The sequence below is a fragment of the Protopterus annectens genome, chromosome 3.part1, assembly GCF_019279795.1.
Source record: "Protopterus annectens isolate FY-2018-M chromosome 3.part1, PAN1.0, whole genome shotgun sequence".
Classification (NCBI taxonomy): domain Eukaryota; kingdom Metazoa; phylum Chordata; order Ceratodontiformes; family Protopteridae; genus Protopterus; species Protopterus annectens.
In genome coordinates this window covers 215,692,461-215,712,758 of record NC_056732.1, presented here as the reverse complement: position 1 = coordinate 215,712,758, position 20,298 = coordinate 215,692,461, and the positions used below count along the sequence as shown (strand labels likewise).

At 40.4% G+C, this 20,298-nt stretch overlaps 1 protein-coding gene across 1 annotated transcript in view; it reads right to left on the bottom strand.

Moving 5' to 3' along the window:
• Nucleotides 1-3,303: 3,303 nt before the first annotated feature.
• Nucleotides 3,304-20,298, bottom strand: part of LOC122797651 (sorting nexin-13-like) — a 426,576-nt gene continuing 409,581 nt past the window's right edge. The window contains exons 5-6 of the mRNA XM_044066191.1: nt 3,499-3,620; nt 3,304-3,358 (exon numbers count right to left, since the gene is read on the bottom strand). Coding sequence (XP_043922126.1) covers nt 3,304-3,358; nt 3,499-3,620 — 177 coding nt within the window. The remainder of the gene's footprint in view (nt 3,359-3,498; nt 3,621-20,298) is intronic.

The window sequence follows — 20,298 nt, the reverse complement described above, 5'->3', positions numbered from 1 at the left end:
CTCCTGTGTCATTGGCTAGCTGATGCAGGGGATAGAATTGAATGTTTTATGGCATTTTGTTGTTGTTAAGCACTGAAAAATAGTATCCCTCGAAAGCTTTGCGTGTTACTTTGCCTACAAATAAACTGTGTTGTGGTGAATCAGTGTTTTTCCATATTTTTTTGGCATGTTAAGCACAGTTCACACCCGTGCCACCAGTTGCGTCTGGCAGTAAATTGTCCAAGGAATGCTAAGTTAGGTTGCATTTACATCCATTCCTCTGTGTCAGGTAATTTAAGGCTCTGCTGGCAAAGGTACCCAACGTGTGTTCACTTCCCCTTTCTGTCCATTACTCTAGAATCCTCATCCTGGGTGGGATGGACAACTGAACTTCCTCAGGGGGCTCTTGTTTGGGTGCTGCCAACACAAGCATATAGCTGGGAAAAGGACCCTTTGCCTAAATTTGCCTTTCTGCAGAGATACACTATCCTGTCCTGCTTCCTAGGAATGGGGTCAACCACATCAGGTTCTAGTCAAGCCCTTTGCACTACCACATCAATCATGGTCAGCAAGGGGGAGAACCCATGAAGTAAATGGGGTTGATCGAAAAGCTTCCTTCAGAATCTTCTCATCTTGGGAAGAGGATCAATGGGACAAGTACCACTCAGAGGTATTACACATTCAGGATTTCCTCAAACTTGGGGCCTTTGGAGACGACTCTAAGAATCATTCCCCTTCACTGCATTCTGAGTCTTGTATGAGTGACTCCACAGGGGAATTTTAAGCGTTTCCTCCTACTCCTCTTTAGCACCTCAGGCTGGGGGGGTCTTCTGATGGGAAGGAGGAATGAGCCGAATATAAAAGTTGTCTCCAGCACAAACATTTCAATGCCCTCTATTAGTGGAGTTCAAGATCGGTGGAAAAAGCAGAAAAATGACGGGCATCTTGGAATGGAGTAGAAAGAGGTGGGACATCTCATTTTTCAAGACATGACAGTGAGGTCTTCCTTCTCAGTAATTTGAACCCTGATAAAGTAACTGGTACCAAAGCAAATGTCAGCACAGAAATCAATACCAAGGAAGGCCCAGCACAAAAACGCATGCTAACCTAAGAATACTCCCAGACCTGAAGCTGGCTTCAGCAGTGAGATTTCCTAGGTCAAGCTATTTGATGTGAAAGGCCCTGAAAAAATCTGTGCGCACACCAGCAAAGACCTCTTGACTCTGACTCCCAAATGTTGAGTCTCTCTCCATGTCAGAGGGATTGGCAGTGATAGTGACACGACAGATGTGATCAGAGAGTAAGGAAAAATGCCTCTTGGCACAAATGCAAAGGGGAAAATGCCTCTTAGTACTGATGCAGCCCACAATGGGTTCTCAGTTGGCTTCAAATCTCCTAATGCCAACAGAGGGTCTCGGCAAGCAACAAAAAAGGTAGAAGGCTGGGGTTCAGACCTGTCCACCCTAGAGACAGAGGCCATAATGTTACCCATGTCAATCTGCACTTAAATGCTGTGGTCATGTACCCCAAATGCGCCGACCTGGACAACAAGACAGAAGCTAGTGTACCTGGATAGGTACTTAACTGAGGAAAAATGTTGCTCTTTTGCTCAGAAATGGGTTCTGTATGACTGACTTCCTGAGAGGAAAAAGACTCCATGGAAGACAGTGAAGTATAAAAAGAAAAAGGATGTACCACAAAGTGGTTCTGGATTTGGTGGTTTAGGGTCTACATCTCGGGTGCCTGTAGAAGGAAAAGTTTAAAGTTCATCTTGACGAAGCTATACAGACAAAGCACCTTCAGGAAGACAGACACCTTTTTTTAGCTTTCTGCCATCTTTATTAAATTTTGAAAATAACATTCTGTGGAAGAAGACCTTTTAATATGAACTTTTTTAACACTCTTACAAGGATCTGCATCCCAAGGATTTGGAGATTTTACACTGCCCTTTTAAATGATCCTGCCCCAGGCACACCATGCATAAATTATTGGTGTTCTGGAGTGGGATCTTGTGACTGCATCAGCCACATTTTTTGAAGCCTAGCACCTTTTCTATTATGAAAGAGCAATAAGTGGAGTATCAACAAAAAGCTGAAGACCACAGTCCAAAAAAATGGCAAAAAGGATAACAAGTAACTTTCCTTAACTATACACAACTTACATGGTATATTTCAGTTCCGGAATACAGAATAAAATGAACCGTTAGCTATCGTTACCACAGGAAGATTGACAAAATGGTCAAAGGCCTAAATCAGTAAAGGAGATGAGGGAAAGTACAACGCAAAAACACAATCTGAAGACAAGTAAAGCATAACAAATTATGCTACAGAAGCTGAGAGATTGTAAATTTTGTAAAAATGGTTTTATCAAAGTTAGACTAAGAAAAATAAAGCCCTTATCACTAAGCTGCTGAGGTTGCGATGAATACAATGTTGGCAAACAAAATCTGAGGAGAAAGGGAGCAGCAGTGCATTATAGGAGACAGAGGAAGAGTTCAAGCTGTTTGAAGACAGCTGTTTGCCATATTAGAGCCTAGTGGAGGATCATTCCTAGTCACTGAACTGGACAGACTGGATAATATAAGATCATGAACTATTACTGTATAAAGGTATATGAGTAGTTACTGCACAGTAGTAGTAACTTGTTTCACAGACAGTCCCTACAAAGTACTCTGAGATACAGACAATATGAGGGCATATGTAAAGTGCTATGATACATACCTCTCAACTGTCCAGATTTTCGCAGAATGTCCAGTTTTTTGCCTCCTTTTTGGCCTGCTCCTCATAAAATTTTGTTCTTCTAGCCTATCTTTGGTAAATCATTGAGCATTTAAGTCAGGAAATATTGACAAGACATCTGAGTTCAGATTTCACACTCTTCAGGAAATTCATGCCAATGCAAAACTAGTTAGTTACTCTATCAACTTTCAACATTTTTAAGAGCAATATTTAAAAATTGTCCTTATTTTGGGGCCTTTGTTTATGGCTTTGTCCAGACTTCTTGCCCTACGAGGTTGAGAGGTATGACTATGATCATCCCATAGTAATTTACAAGCACAGGGCACAATGTGACACACTTGTTTCAAACAGGCTAACTGTATTACAGTTAAATTATACTTCAGAGGGCAAGTGTAAAATAAATTCATATGGAAAAGCAATATAAATATGTTATACCAGTCCCATACAACACAGGATTTAGGTTTATGGTTTTTTGCAAGCAGGTCACCTTTAGTACCACATTTTTAATTGTGCAACAATCACACCACACAGTAACCCGAAATTTCACTTATAGAAACACATTTATGTCTATTCATAATACTTTCCCTCAAAACTTCATATTTATCTTATAGTCTGCATGGTTAATATGTAAATGTGCTTTTCTGAAAAGCAATTATGGGAAATCTGATTAAAGCAAACTGCAAAACAGTTTCTGTTACTACAGATTTAACTCAAAAAAACTCATAACCATTATGATGTCGGCCAAACATTTTATTAAATGTTACTAATCATCTGGTCTTACCTAGTAGAAAACTGAACCAGAGCGTTTTGCACAGTCTGCCTAATTTCGAGGAGGAAAGATTCATCATCGCTTAATGTGTAATACCAGTACTGAATATAATCTCTCAGAACAAACTGGATCACCTGCAAAAGAAAGTGAAATGAAAATACTTTCCTAATCATATGCAAAACCAAAGCAAGTATAAATTTGTATGTCTAAAATAAATTTGGATACCTCTGATGTACCTAAATGTATGAAAAAGTGGAATCTAGTCATGGCAAACAACTCTTCATTACACACAACAAATGCATTTGCTTTGAAGTATACCTTCCACTATATTTTCATTAACACATTGAGATCTGAATGTATTACACTATTTACTACGCCATGCTAGGAGTAGAATTTGTGTATATAACCACAGACATGACACTGTGACTAGCTGATTAACATCCCTGCACACAGTAAAAATGCCCTACAACTTCCACACTGGAATATTACTCTATCAAAGAGAGCCAGCTACAGTTATTAGGGATTTCCTACCACAGAGTGCCACTGGTGTACGCACAATGAGCCTCCCCACCAAAAAATGTTGTGTCACATTCATTTAAATAAGGCACAGTTTAGAGCATGGGAATCACTTCTGTTTGATGCATGAAACAGTACACTGACGCAAAGATAAAGAGAATACAATACAATCTCAGACAAGATGACACACTTTTCTATTCTGTACAAACATTTCCATCTTCACACATCCTGCAAAATGCCACTTCTAACAGCCACATAAATGAAAACAATAACAGAACAAATAAATTATTCAAAACAATGACAACATACTGCACTATGCACATACTCAAAAGCAGAACAATGTCATATAGCAGTATAAATGTTAAGAAAGAAATTCTAACATGTGCACCCCATTACCCTATTCTTTCTGCCTCCGTAACAGGCAGCAATAATGACACGAAGTTTGGAAACCAACACAAAACTTACCTGAATAGATTAGAATGAAAAGCAAATCATGTCTTAAGTTTTCCAAAGGGAGATATGAGTTGATGGCTCTAGTAAGCAGTGGCAGAAACCAAAGTTTGTTGCTTACTAATCCTGATAATCAAATGGGTTGTGGAACAGGTTGAGTAATGTTACTACTTTCCCTCTCAAATTAATTAAAATAATAAATTACAGAACAAAATTCTACTGAGACTAATATTTGTTGTACTTTATTACCAGATTATTACAGCAGCCCAAGGGGAGCGAGTATGGCCAAAACAACCAAAAATCCCGATGACTATCTGAATGATCACTTCCCTCAACTGGCTTTCACCTCACAGAAGCTAACAGCCTGACTACCTGCTAACCATCAGCATTCCAGTAACTGATGAGGAATAAAAATTGTACTAAAGTATGGCCTTCATAATTTGACAAGCAATAATTCTGTGGTTTGAGACACTGATAAGTATCCAGTGAAAAGGAAGCCAACAAATATTTATCTGAAAATGCTCACAGAGAATGGGTCTGGTGCTGACAGCACTTTCATGTTAACTTGGCATGGGAGACGAGCAGGACGACTTCTGCAGACATCTGGAAAGAATATGAAGCAAAATGAACAAAAACAACAAACTCAGCAATCTGACAACTACATTATATATATATATATATATATATATATAAATATATATATATATATATATATATATCATATATGTGTGTGTGTATATGTATATATATATATATATATATATATATATATATATATATATATATTTGGGCTTTGACTTTGGATTTGGCTGAGCATATATGTGTGGAGTCATCAGCATATTGTATGCATGTGGCTTGGGGGATGGCTAGATGAAGGTCATTAATAAATATTGAGGAGAGGAGAGGATAGGTCCTAGTATGGACCCTTGAGGGACACCTAGGTTAACCGGTTGGAGGGTAGAAAGAGTCTTATGCCAAATTACTGCCTGTTGTCTTTTATCTAGGTAGGACTGGAACCATTTTATGGAAGGTGCATCCAATGATAGGGATTAGAGTATGTTGAGAATCTGACGATTAATCATGTCAAATGTTTTGGACAGGTCAATAAATAGTGCTGAGGAAAGGTTATTAAGGTTGTGGTTTTTGTTTATGCAATCTGTAAAGGAAAGGAGGGCAGTGGTAGTGCTGTGTGAGGGTCTGAAACCATGTTGACAGCTGGAAAGCAAGTTATTTTGGGTTAATTGGTCAAGTAATTGCCTGTGGATGCATTTCCCCATGATCTTTGCCAAAGGTGAAAGAAGGGCAATGGGGCGGTAGTTGGAGAGCTCAATGGAGTGTCCACCTTTATGGAGGGGGATAATATGAGAGACTTTCCATAAGCTAGGTATGTGACTTTCGGTAATAGTCCTATTGATCAGAATGGAAATGGGATATGCTATAGCTTTATGGTAAGGACATAACTTCTTTATCTAATGTTGTCAATCTTCATTCATTCTTGATGAATTTGACAGAGTCCCCAACTACTTTAGGTCTTGAGTGGCCCTAAGGAAGGATATCCCTCAGCACCATAGACCCAAAATATGCTCTTCCCCTGGAGGCCATATCCAATTTATAATGAGTAATAAAGCAATGGGGAGTGACCCACATTGTGGCTGCACATATCTCTTCCATGGAAGCCTTGGAGTGGAAAACAGCTGAACTGGATACAGATCTGGTGGAATGCACTTTAACAGGCGCAGGCAACTTGAGGTTATTATGATTGTACATGAAAGTAAGACAATCCCTAAGCCATTTTGATAAGGTAACTTTTGAGATTGTGTCATTTTCAGGTTCAACTTTGGGTAAACCAAACAACTGACCCGATTTTCTAGATGATTTGGTTCTGTCCCAATAGAAACTTAACTGTCTTTGAATGTCTAACAAATGCAAGCAATATTCACGTTTATTTGAAATTTTTTGAAAGAAGACTGGCAAATCTATAGTCTGGTTAATATTAGATTCTGAAACCACTACAGGTAGAAAAGAAGGATTGGTTCTCAATGACACCCTATCCTTATAAAAAATCATAAGCATGTTTCACACAAGGCCTGCAATTCAGAAACTCTCCTGGCAGAAATAATAGCCACGAGAAAAAGAGTTTTCCATGACAGGAACTTAAGATCGCAAGTAGCTGCTGGCTCAAATGGCTGGAGAACTAAGGATTGTAATACTAAAGTCAAATTCCATGGAGCTGTAGGATCCCTGAGTGGGGGCTTTAGACAAAGTGCCTTTAAGAAAGGTTTTACATAATCGATGGGAAATCAGGGGATGATCATCAAACCCACTGTGAAAACTAGAAAAGGCTGCTAATTGGACTTTGATGGTGGAAGCAGAAGCTCAAGTTCAAAAAGGGAAGCAAGAAATTTCAACACCTTGTCAACCGGGACTGAAAAGGGATCTAAATTATTCGTACAAGCCCAGTCTGAAAATCTGTTCCATTTGCCAAGGTAGAGTTTCCTAGTGGAGGGTTTATGAGAAGCCAAAAGGATTTTTTATACTGGGGAAGGCAATTTGCTCTGTCTGGCAATTAATGGAATTGGAGATACCAAGCTGTCAGCTTGAGACTGTGAAGGTTGGGATGCACCAGTCCCTGCGTGTGAGACAGCAGGTCTGGTTCTGGGTACAGAATCCAATGATGATGAATCAGGTGAGACCAAAGGAAGGGGAACCAGACTCGAAAGGGCCAATAGGGTGCAATAAGGATCACTTTGCTTCTCAATCTTTGGGCTTTCTTCAAGAAAAGGGGAATGAGAATGATGGGGGGAAAGGCATAAAGTACTCCCGGGGGCCAATCGTGGACGAGTGCATATCTTAGGGACTCCCCCTGTGGGGGAATTAGGGCAGTAGCTGTTGCGTTTGTTGCTTGTTGGACAGGCAAAAAGATCACAGCAAGGCTGGCCCCAGCAACGAAAATTTTTTATCGCCACCTTGGGATTTAGAGACCGCTCGTGAGGCAAGAGGATGGATCTATTCAATTTGTCTACTATCATGTTGGAGTTTACTGGGATATGCATTGCTATATGAAACCAAGTGGAAGTGATACCCCACTGCCATATCCCAAGAGCTTCCTGACACAATGGACAGGATCTGGTTCCACCTTGCTTGTTGACGTACCAGACTACTGACATGTTGTCTGACTGAATTGCAACTGTCCCCGAAGAAAGGACAAACTGAAAGGCTTGCAATGTTATAAGTACCCCTCTCAATTTTAGGACACCGATGTGCAAATTGGCCTCTTATGGTGACCAAGTGCCTTGAACTGTTCTTCCCAGATAATGCCCCCCACCCAATCTGGGAAGCATCTGTGATCACTACGGCAGTGGGCGAAGGAGGAGTGAAGGTGCAGCCCCACAGATTGTCCTCTGACTGAATCCACCAGGATAGATCCTTCTTGCAGTGATTTCTTATTAATATCTGATAAGACACTGGCTGTGTCAATAATGACCATTGCGAGGCTAAGAGCCACTGAAGCAGCCTCATGTGACACCTTGCGAGGGGCACTAAAGTTATGGTGGCTGCCACAGAAGCCAAAGCTTGCAGAACAACAAAAGCAGGAACCTTGATTTTGGAAATGATTAGTTGTACTTGCGACCTAAATTTTTGTAGTCTGTGTAGAGGGAGAGATGCTACACGAGAAATTATATTGAGCCATGCTGCCACAAATTCTAGTTCTTGGGCTGGAGTCAACCGTGATTTCACTCTGTTGATCATAATTCCCAAACAATGAAAAAGGTTCAGTATTAAGTCTGTGGTTTGAAGCAGTGAAGAGCTGGTTGGGCTGGTGAGGTTTGGGTAAATCAAACAATTGATCTGAGGTATGGAAATACTGAATCCACATAGCCTCAAGTGAGCTGTTACTACTGCCATGCATTTGAACACCCTGGGGGGATGTAGTGAGACCAAAGGGCAGCACTCTGAATTGGAAATGACTAGCTGCCAGATGGAAGCAGAGGAACCTTCTGGAGCGTTTGTCCATCTTTATATGGTAATATGCGTCCTGAAGGTTAACAGAGCACATCCAATCATTCTCCTCTAGAAGGGAAGAAATAAGCTGGACCAAATTTCGTTTGCTGAACAAAATTGTTCAGAAGGCTGAGATCTAAAACTGGTCTCCTGTCTCTTTTGACACTACAAAGAATCTTGAGTTAAATCTGGATCCTCGTTGGTCTGGCAGGACATCTTGGATGACTTTTTTTCTAGCAGCTTCTGAATTTCTACAGTTGCTTGGTCCCTCTGACTGGGTGAAACATTGGGGACTCTTCTTGGGATAGGTGGAAAGAGGGTAAAGGGAATTTGGTAACCTCTGGTGATAATTCTCTGCACCCAAGTATCCAAAGTTATCAATACCCAGGCTGAGTGGTGTGGTGAAGTGAAAATCTTCCCCCGAATGCTTTCAGGGGTAAGCAATTGAGCCTCCATTCAGGAGCACTGGCAGGGCTGCCCAGAGAAGGAACCTCTGGAGACCTGATTTTGTGGACCTCCTCTGTAATAGGGAGGGTGTCTTCCACTTGAACTCTCCCCTCTGCCCAGAGGGGAGTATTCGCCATGTGTGTCTTGAAAGGGCCCTTTGGACTTTTTGAACTACATTTTTTCCACTCCTCTAATTCCAGGAGTAGGACCAATGAGGAGTAGAGAAACGAATGCCCACGGCAGAAAGAATTTTTCCATCTTTTTCACACCTGGCCAGTGTGTCTCTGACTTTGGGTCCAAACAAGGAAGATCCGTCAATAGGACCACTGACGAAAAAAGACATGAAAGGTTCTGTGAAGTCACACAAGCGCATCCAGGCATGATGCCTTGTGGCAACCCCTGAACCCGCTACCCTAGTCGTTCCTTCAGTGCTATGAGCAATGAAACAAAAATCAGGAACCAATGGTCAAGGCAAACGATGAGCCGCATGGATGAGTTTGACAGACTCCACGGTGGCAAGCTGACAGGCAACTTTATCCTGCACCTCAACAGATACAGTTCTGGTGAGGGTATCCAACCGCTCCTTTATCAGATCCCTTTGGAGTCCAGTAAAGTGTGCCATGAAATTCAATGACCTACGAGCAAACGTCGATGATGCAAAGACCCACTTCCAAAACCTGTCCATCATCTGAGACTCTTGGTTAGGAGGGTGTACAGTGGAACACTTCTCAGCAAGTTCCTTTCTGGTGGCCACCGCCACCACCATGGCATCTACTGCTAAACCCTTTCCCCAATGTGGCTGGTTTTCTGGAGCTGATAAAATTTTGCCCAGTATCTGGGGAATTGGCTCTATGGAATCAGAAGTCTTCCATGCCCGGTGTGTGATAAGCTTGATAAGGTAGTCAGCGGGTGGGGTCACCAAGGAAGTAGATTGGTAGGCACCGAAATCCTGCAAGAACACAGATTCCTCTGAGGATGGGTTTGTGGACTTCCAATCACTTCTCTGTTTTAAGATTTCCAGGATGTCTCCAAATGAGACATCTTCAGAGGGTGATCGAGGGGAACCCTACCTTTCATCGTAGTCTGTGTCTTCTGTGACAGATTCTTCTGGAAAATCTAGATGCTTCCTCTTGCAAATCTTCTTACAGGATAGTTCTTCAGTGGGAATCTCTAAGAAGACGGGCCCTGAACAGGGAAATCTTGCAGTTTCGGAGCCCGCTGTCCTGACATGAGAGATGGTGACAGCTGCAGTCCAGAAGGTACAAATATGTGACACTCCAAATTAGAGGCGGCCAGCTGAGGGCCCGCAGAGGCTAAAGCTCTCTCCATGACATGGAAGGGAGGTGCTCCCGAAGAGGGATGGGAGCCCGGAACTGGGAAAGAACCTCAGAACTGGGGTCACACCCTGCTCTGGACAACTGCCCTCCAAAACCAGAGCCAGGAAAGAGTCCAAAATTGCCAGGGTTCTGAGAGCAAAGCATGGCATAGAATAAACAACTGGTACAGAACCAAAGCCCTCCAAAAATGACAGCTGAAATATGGCCCCATGAATCTATCGGTTCCGAGGGAGCACAGGACATCAGAGCCGATTCCACTACCAAAGAAGGGGCTTCTGTTGGCACCGCAGCAAGTGGAACCAGGTTAATTGAAGCGCTGGGCTCTGAATCAAAAAGGGAGATATGAAGAAGAATATAAATGGAAGTCCTGGGAGAATAAACCACAACTCAGAGAAGGAGGGAGATATGAGCTAGTGCAGGAAGACCCCTGGCCCCCAAAAGCTGATCCATTAATCTCACGTTTATCTTGGAAAGACTTCTGGTTGATTGGACCGGTATAACAGAGGGAGATTCAGGTCTAACCATAAATGGACTGGGAATCCGACCCAAAAAAGGAGTCTATAGAGGGGGAGTATCTTGTTCTGAGAGGTACAAATACTTTGCTCTTCGGCACAGTCTGCTGCAGAGCAGATGTGGAATTCGGAACCATGTGGGAGGTCATAGAGGCCGGCGCTGACAAAACTGTCAGTGCAGATACTGTCAAGGTCAGTGCTGATGAGACTATCAGTGCCAGGGTAGTCCACATCGGTGCAGAAACTGTCTGTACTGAGGGGATCATGACTAACTGTGCCAAAGGCAGTTTCATAAGTTTTGGTCCCTTACTCTTCGGTTCCGAAGAGGCTAATGGAACCGGAGAGTTGTGCCTTTTGGAGTCCAGTGCTGATGGTGAGTTCGGCACTGAATGACTTCTCTTTTTTGGTTCAAGTTTAGAAGACACAGTCTTAGAAAGAGCTTCGAGGGAGGATTTTAATAACCCCTTTAAAATAAGCTTATTTCATCACTCTACCAAGGTTCTAGAACTAAAACCTTGGCAGACCTTACAATTAGTTTCTAGATGGGGTGCACCCTAGCAATATACAAATGAAAAATACCTGTCAGAATTGGGCAACTTTATTCCACAATCCTGGCACTGCTTAAACCCAGGTGTACCTTTTTGCTTCTCCACCATTTTAAATGAATCACACACATTGGGAAGACAAGAAAGAAGAAAAACCTACCGACAATGGTAGGCAGAAATACCTATAAAGGTAATCAGAAAGAAAATACCAGCTATGGTATGAATATTACCAAGAGGTATAAGTAAAGGGGGGGGGGATTACCAATGATGGCAATAAAAATACCAACAGTTAAAGATAGAGATGATTTAGATGCAAACACACCACACTAGATAATATGACAGAAAGAGCAAATGAAGTGCTATATAAAATGGAGAAGGTATATATAGCAAAACAGGAAAAATAGAACAAAATTAAAGCACTTAGCTAGAGAGTATCGGCTGAGTCATTATCAGCGCGGCAAACAAGATCTGGGATAACTGAGAGAGGGGCATTATGGGTCAAGTCTTAGTTCAAGAGTTTTTTTGGCTGGCACAAGCTGTATAACGACCAAGTCATTTCCAAGGGGTCATAACAAGAGTCCCATTCATCAAGAATGAAGATTGACATCAGATGAACAGATTCATTTCTACAGGATGTAAGGGTTCGTGAGCCAGACCTGGTGTTTGGGAAAGAAAGGAGGGAGGGAGACAGAGGGTGACTAATGGAGTTTGAAAGGGAAACATGGAAGGAAAGAAGAGATGTACAGAGACATATTATCAGAGATAAAAGACCTTCAAGCTAGGGAATTGTAGATGCACTGCAACAAGAGGAGCATGCAGAAAGAATTCAAAGCAGAAATGGACAGAGCATTTCCAGCAGGATATCATACTAAAACTGACGACGTTTGGTCAAATTACTGACAAATTCATCCAGACAGCAAAAAGATGCTGGTGACCCAGCTACGACAACAGAAAGCAGAATGGAGTAGATGGAAAATAAAATACCCTTACTGTGGGAAAGTAATTACAGACACAAAAATGACAGGTGAGATATTCAGAAAATACTTTAGGCAGTTGTATACAAAGCGTAAAACAATAGCGAGTTGGTAGCAGGACACAGGAAAGTTTTTGGAAGGCATTTAAGTCAAGAAAACTATTGGAGAAGCAGCAAACAGAACTAGGAAAACCTACTAAAAGGGAAGAAGAGGAGTAATAGTTAAGTAAGCAAGCAACAGGTAAAAACAACAGGAACTGACAGGGTCCCTATAGCATGTTGGAAGAAGTTTAAACAGGACTTAATGCCTAAATGGCAGTGCTTATTAAATGTGACACTGGGCAGGCAGTCAGCAGCTTCCAGAATCTTGTAGAAAAGCCATAACAACATTAATCTCCAAGGAGTGAGAGGACCCAAGCTTGCTTGGCTCCTTTAGATCAAAATCAAGCGTCTATATTACATTATCGCACGCTTACAAAAGCAAACGATAATCGACCCCATGTAAGCGAAAGCTTACGTCAGAAACCTCAGAACAGCGATTTTTTTTTCCCACCGGGGGAGGGGGGTCGCAGTTCCGAAATAAATTAAAAAAAAACAAAACTTTAAAACATTAACATAATGTGGAGGGCGTTGCCCCCCTCACCCCCCTACCTAAATATACCAACTCTGAGATCACACTACAGTGCCGAAAACGGCAAAGTAACAAAAGTGGCCACGCAAATTCTTTTCCAGGGAAAGAATTTGCTGAAAAGCCGCTTCGCTATTTTGCCTTTTCGCTCTTTTCAGTTCGATCAAGACGCATTCAACAAACTGCGTCGGCGATCTGATAATAGGAACCCAAAATCAATACTGAATTATGACTAAGGTGTTCATGTCAATAAAAGCAAAAATAATTTCCAGAGTAGTTACAGAAATAAAAGATGGAAGACTGCTGTGGGTTTATAAGGGGCAGACAAACATTTAATATTATAAAAGCCAACCTGATACATAAAGAGGTGGAATGGAGGGGGGGAATTAGTGCTGCTAGGAGTAGATGCCAAAAAAGCATTTGATAGAGTTCAACGAACTACCTAGAGGAAGTATTAATTAGATCTGGATTCCCAGATAAGCTAGCAGCACCTAATGCAAAGCCTCTACTCAGGAGCTGAAGCAAGAATCAAGGTCAATGCCAAGCTTTCTCAGTCATTTGAAATAAAAGAGGCACTAGGCAGGTTTGCACCCACTCCTCATTACAATTTGCTTTATATTTACAGACATTTACAGGAGGTAAGGCAATCCAAGAAAAAAGGATGGTGTGTTTGGGGTGGGGTAGACCGGAGAAATTAGCTTGGTTTGTGAATGAGGTTATTCTATTGGACACTATAAAGTTGTTCAAGCAGATTTCAGGATATAAAATCAATGTAGAGAAAATGAAAATGACGCTTTAGTTAGGTAGGCAATTTTGAAATGGACATATCTAGGCAGATCCTTTTATCCTACTGGCAGCATAAAAGGGAGGTAGGAACGAATGGCTCTTCACTCGTCACTGACCAAGCTACACAAAAAATGGAAATATTAGAAAGCTTACAGGAAGGAACGGGAGAACGGTAATATCTGTGACAGGAAGACAGTAACATGCAAACAAAACAATGACAGCAATATTAATCAGTGTATGAGGAAGTATTCATTACATATGCAATATTTACTACAAAATGAAGTAGAGAGTTTGACTTATTAATGGAAATGTTAACTTCCAGCACTGGGTGGGTTCTCATCAAGTGACCTTGATAAAGACTGCAACCTGGCTATTTCACTGACTGACACAGGAATAATGTGATCCACCATTAATGCTGACTACATTTTAATGAATTTGAGTTATGTTCATGAATAAAGCTGCATATTTAAAAAAGAAAAACAGATAATACCAGAGTTCCAAAAGCATGATCAATCTATACAAAAAATGTTCTTCCCAACATTCAAATTCTGAATGAAATGAGGAGATACAGATGGCTAGATTTAAGGTAAACTATAAAAGCACGAAGGGCATATGTGCAAGATTTTTTCTCTCGATAACCCTATAAGCATGGAAAAGCAAAAGTGTTAAGCCACTATGAATCTCCTCCTGATTTGTATGAGCAGATCCAATGTGTGAACTGGGGAGGAGGGGGGTTGGCATAATGGTCAATGTGATTATCTCACAAACACAAGGTACAGGGCTTAATTCTAGCCTCAAAGGGCCACCTCTTACGTTTAAAATGACCCACAAGGGTAGCTAGCCTAGTACTTGCCTCTGAATCTACAAATACAGTTGTTGCCCCAGTCACTTCCATAACGAGGGGAGAACCAATATGAGTCACCACAATGATTTTTGAGTCCTTTTGAATATATATATATATATATATATATATATATATATATATATATATATACACACACACAAGGTCTATGCTAAATCATCGAATGCTTAAAAAAGCGAACGATGATTTATCGAACCCATGTAAGCGAAACTGCTTAGAACAGCGATTTTTTTTCCAAGGGGAAAAAAATCGCTGTTCCAAAAAAAAAAAATTTTTTTTAAACATTACATAAAGTGGGAAGCTTCACCCCCACAACCCCCTTCTTAAATATACCAACTCCAAGATGGCACAACAGTCACAAAAACGGCAAAGTAATGGAAGCGGCCAAGCGATTTCTTTCCCAGGGAAAAAATTAGCTTATATGCAGTTTCGCTATTTTGCCTTTTCATGCTTTCAAGTTTGATCAAGACGCATTTGAAAGAAAGCGTCTTCAATCATTTAATATATATATATATATATATATATATATATATATATATATATATATATATATATATATATATATATATATTTATGTATATTATATAGAGACACACACACACACCGTCAGCAACAAGTCAAACTACTGAACTATACCCAACCTCTAACAAAAACAGACAGGCCAATGCTTACAGGAGATGATCACTCTAAACCATGGACCTCCTAATGGAATGACAAACACATGCTACAGCCACCTGATATGCACACTATGAGCCAAATGAAAGGCCTAAACTGCATTTATCTCAATGACAACAGTATTGAAACAAAGTCTGGCTAACAAAGTTCGCAGACCACTGCAAACTGGGAGCCATTATTGAATCCCCAAATGATGTGGATATTCTACAAAAGGGCCTTACAGAAACAGATGCTTGGTGCCAGAGCCATGGGCTCAAGCTCAATGCCAAGAAATGTACAGTTATCCCCTTTGGGGAAAAACATGCACCCATGAATTACCACATAGGTGGCAGTACACTAAACACCAAAAGTGTGATAAGAGACTTCGGGACGTAGGTGGAAAGTGGTCTCACCTTCGATAACCACATTGCCACAACAGTCTGGAAATCCTTCTATGTGGCACACCTCATCACTAAGAGCTTTTCATCCGGAAAAAAGGAGGTCATTGTCCCACTGTACTCATCCCTCATTAGACCCATTATAGAATACAACGCACTGTTTGGTATGTACCTCTCAAGACACCTGCAACTGGAAAGGCCGCAGAAATACCTCACTAAAAGAATCACAAGCCTAAAGCAGATGCCCTATGCTGACCGTCTAAAAAAACTCCACCTATACTCTGTCGCATATCATTTACTCTATCGCATAGCTTTTACTCAGAGGCGATCTCTGCTTAACATATAAGGCCATGTCAAACCCACAGCTGTTGGAAATGCTACACGTCAAGAAACCCCAATCCCTCAGAGACGCATGCTCCAGGGATCTAAACATGCTGGAGGGATAGGTTCCTGATCCAGAGACTCCCCAAACTCTGCAAAAGAATGCCCATACATGTCAAGCAGAGCGCCTCTTTGGCCATCTTCAAAAGGAACATTGATGATTGGATGGAAATAGGAAATTCACCCCGGGAATCACATCAGTTGCCCTGCTAGACAGGGGTCCAGGGAAGTAAATACTGTGGGAAGAAATAGTCAGGGAATTGTTATGTCTAGGCTTGTATAGGCCCTAGGGCCGATAGCCTAGTACCAATTTATGAATTAATACCACTCTAGTATCTGCTTCATATTTTATTATTTGTCTTCTATCTTCTAATACTGCATTCAGTTCAGGTTTACAAAAAGCATGATCACTATTACATTAGAACTTCACAAAAATATCTTTATGAATATCTAAAATTTTATTTTTTAAAGCACTGTTTGCAAATGTGACTAGAATTCATGTTTTACATGCCTTTGACACAGGCTACAACTGAAAAGGGTCCTGACGATCAGCAGATACGCTTGGTTATCCAGCCAACAGCCAAACAAACAGAGGCTGGGCATCAGTACCAAGTCACAGCCCTGGTTAAAACCAAATGCTGTTAAAAACCACAAGCTGAATAATTCTGTTTGTATGACAATTAGAAATGATAGTAATTTAAAAATAATGGCAGCTGGGCTTTTCTCCCCAAAAGTTGTAATGAATGCCTCAGTACATCAAATGCTACTGAAAGAAAAGTCTCTGCATCTATGTTCCATCAACTCCAAGTCATGTGCATTACTTTAAACACCAAAAGCTCTGCTCTACTCAGCCACTACCTAGTTCATTATAAGATCAGAAGTGAAAAATCAAAGACTGTCAACACTGCCAGCTCTTAGGTCAAATTTAAACCCAGAGAGAAAGCACCAATCACCAAGACTTTGCATATCCTTTTATGTGGAAACAGGCATTGGGCAGTAAACAAGTAGCTGCCAACTGAAAAGCAGCTGAGTAAGTGGTTGTGCCAAACAGCTGAAAAATGGCAAGCATGTTCTTAACCATATCAGTTGATCTTTGAGGGGGCAAGTTCACAAGAAGTCCTTTACTAGTAATACCCTTCTCTCCTCTATTAAGTTGATAATTTTTATATGGAGCAACCATGCTTTTGAGGGCACTTCCACTATTCAGTGCATGACGTGCACCCTACAATGTTAATCAACTCCTCAGGCACGTATTCAGCCCATGACTATCAGCTAACTTTTGATAAGTAAGATTCATGTAAATTAAGGCATACAATTAGGTGTACAAGAATATGTACATATATATATTTATTGCAACAAGTCACACGAACAGCAGCCACTGAATGGAAAAACATCCAAACAAAGTAGGAATAATGGAGCAAAGTTGGGAGTTATATAGGAATGAGGATCTCATGTCATAGAACAAGTGATAGTAAAGTAATAACACATCTGTTATATCCAACAATAAGAACCCCTTTCAGTAGCCCAACAGTTGGGAATATCTTTCCCCTCAAACATTCAACATATATTTGCTGTAATCCAAACTTCATGATAAGGGAAGTTAAGTAAAAACACATGGTTCCTTCAGAAGGGATTTCACATGCTGACTTGGAATCCTAATTAATACTATACATCTACGTGTGTGTGTGTGTGTGTGTGTGTGTGTGTATTATATATATATATATATATATATATATATATATATATATATATATATATATATATATATCTATATCTATATATGAATATATATCTAGGTACTTGCGTATTATCGCAATCGCATTGCAAACCACTTGATAAATAGCGATAGTTTTTCACAGTTGTCCACTTTCTGAGAAAGTTTTCTCATTAATTTGACTGAAGCATTAACTACTGACTGTTTTGGATGATTTCAATAATAAAAGATGTGACTTTCCGTATGATTGCGACCAGCACTCAAAACTGTCAGAATTTCCATAAAAACAATTCAAACCACGTGCTGTTGACATGCAGTGTGTGGTTGTTAAGTGTTGTGATCCATCTTCCTTTAAATACTGTCCAAAGAAATATACATTTGCAGGCTGAACCCACACTGGATGCTGTACGGATTAATTACTGCTGTGCTGTAAACCCAGGTAAAGAAGTAAAAGGTAAGAAACACAAGACAAATACCGTAATCGGCAAGCAAGACATCATAACAACTGCAGTCATTGATGTCACAGCACGGTCACCGATTTTGCTATTGCTTCAAATACATCGCTATTTGTTACCAGATGAAACTGGTGGAAATTGTAAAATAATGGCGGATCAAAGGCCCCCAAAACAGGGACAGATTTTACACATTGCCATTACAAACTTTCTTACAAAATGGACAACTGTCCAGAGCTAATAGTACGTAACTTATTATCGAATGTGTTGAAAGCAGCAAAATGTGTGGTCTTTCATTTCCCCATACAGCCAAATGTGCTGAAATAAGATTCTCTGAATTAAGAGACACTTCAGTGACACACACTTGCCAAGTAACTTACACTTGCCAAGTAACTTTGTTAATGTATGTCGGGAAGAGAAGGGCTTGGAAAAGAGCCGCTTCTCCTGCTCTGAACGTGGTTGCAATAATACGCAAGTACCACACATGCACACCTTTGACCTGAAAATGGAAAGTGACGTAACTGCATTCTGAAAAAAATGTCTAATCAACATGCTGAATGTAAAAACATGACAAGTCATCAACATTCTATGGTTGCATTTGCCTGCCATCTAGGGTTTTGAAAATGCTGTCCCATGTTTTGAACAAGCCCATCCCTTGATTTTACCAAAATAAACTGGTGAAAGTGTCACTTCTTCTTTTAAGCACTTCAAGGTCACTAGAGAATCACCCTTTGAGGCAAACAGATGCAGTGTTACCACCTAAGTTCATTAGATGGGGTCCCATTTATAGCATGCTGAAAGATGAGAAAAAGGGAGAATTTATACCCCTTCAGCACATGCACCAACTTAAAGGCACCTGGAAATTCTACTAAAATATTCTTAGGACAGCTTATATTTCCAATTAATCAGTGTATAATTTACTTGCTGATCATCAAATTGTGATTAATCTGAAACTGCTGTAAATAAGTAAAGTGAATGAATATGATGAAATGCATTTATTGACATTTCATAACTGGGTAGATTGGCTCATCACCAGACTCTTTTCATACATGACTCTAGGCCATAAGGGCAAATGTTCAGTACATTACATATTTGGTGACAGCATACTAGTAAGAAAAGCAAACTAATCATAGGCAGATAGAAGAATACAGTAGAACGCAGACTTACAATAAACTCTTGAGAAGACAAATATTTACAATACAGACAAAAAGACCACTGTAGATTTACAAACAATATTATGTAACCACAGAATTTGCCACTAGCATCTTCATTCATCATTCTTCTTAACATAGCAAAATATTTACATTACAGCATCAGATATAAAAGCAGCAAGAACAATAAAATGCATATTAAAGGAAGGTACAAGTGACTGCAGCACGAATATTGTACACAGCAATCAATACTGCAGCAATGTGCTTGAGGGTATTTTGTTTGTATGCGTAACCCTTTTCCTCATAAAACACATTTCTTCAGAAGTGACTAGTTCAGCTTGCTTCTGAACTTGCATAAAGTGTCTTCTTGACTGATTTCTCTTGCGAGTTTGTTCCAGATGGTAGAAGCAAGCTTTATAAATGTCTTTTGGCCCACAACCATCTTAAATCTGGATCTCAGTAGGGAGAGGGTATCCTCATTTATATCTCTCGGTGCATATTTGACTTGCAACTTGGATTTTAAATTGGGACAATGAAACAACTTAATGATTTTAAGTAGATAGCAGGAAATAGTAGGTTTGCGCTTTCTGCTAGCAATTCCTCCTGTGATAAGAGGCAACAATGACAGGTTCTCTGGCCAGTAATTAATACAAACAGTTAAAAATTCTGCAGATTTGCATTTTATGTGTATTCTTACTTGAGTGGAAAGTTACTCACTGAAAACCATACTTATGTTTTGGAATTAATATGTTTCTTGCTACAGCTTGGTGGGCGGCTGGTGAAAAACAAGAAGTTATGTACTCACCATAACGTTCGATGTGTGTAGTCCATCTCGCCTCACATTCTTACCCCGGCTTTGACTCGGCCTATTTACTAGCTCAAAAGTCTCTGATTGGCTGGGCTAAGAGGGTATATCCCATAGCACACTGCTTCGCATCCCCAGATCTAGTTTGCTGCAAACAACTCAGTTATTGCATACATAACACACACATCCATACAAACAA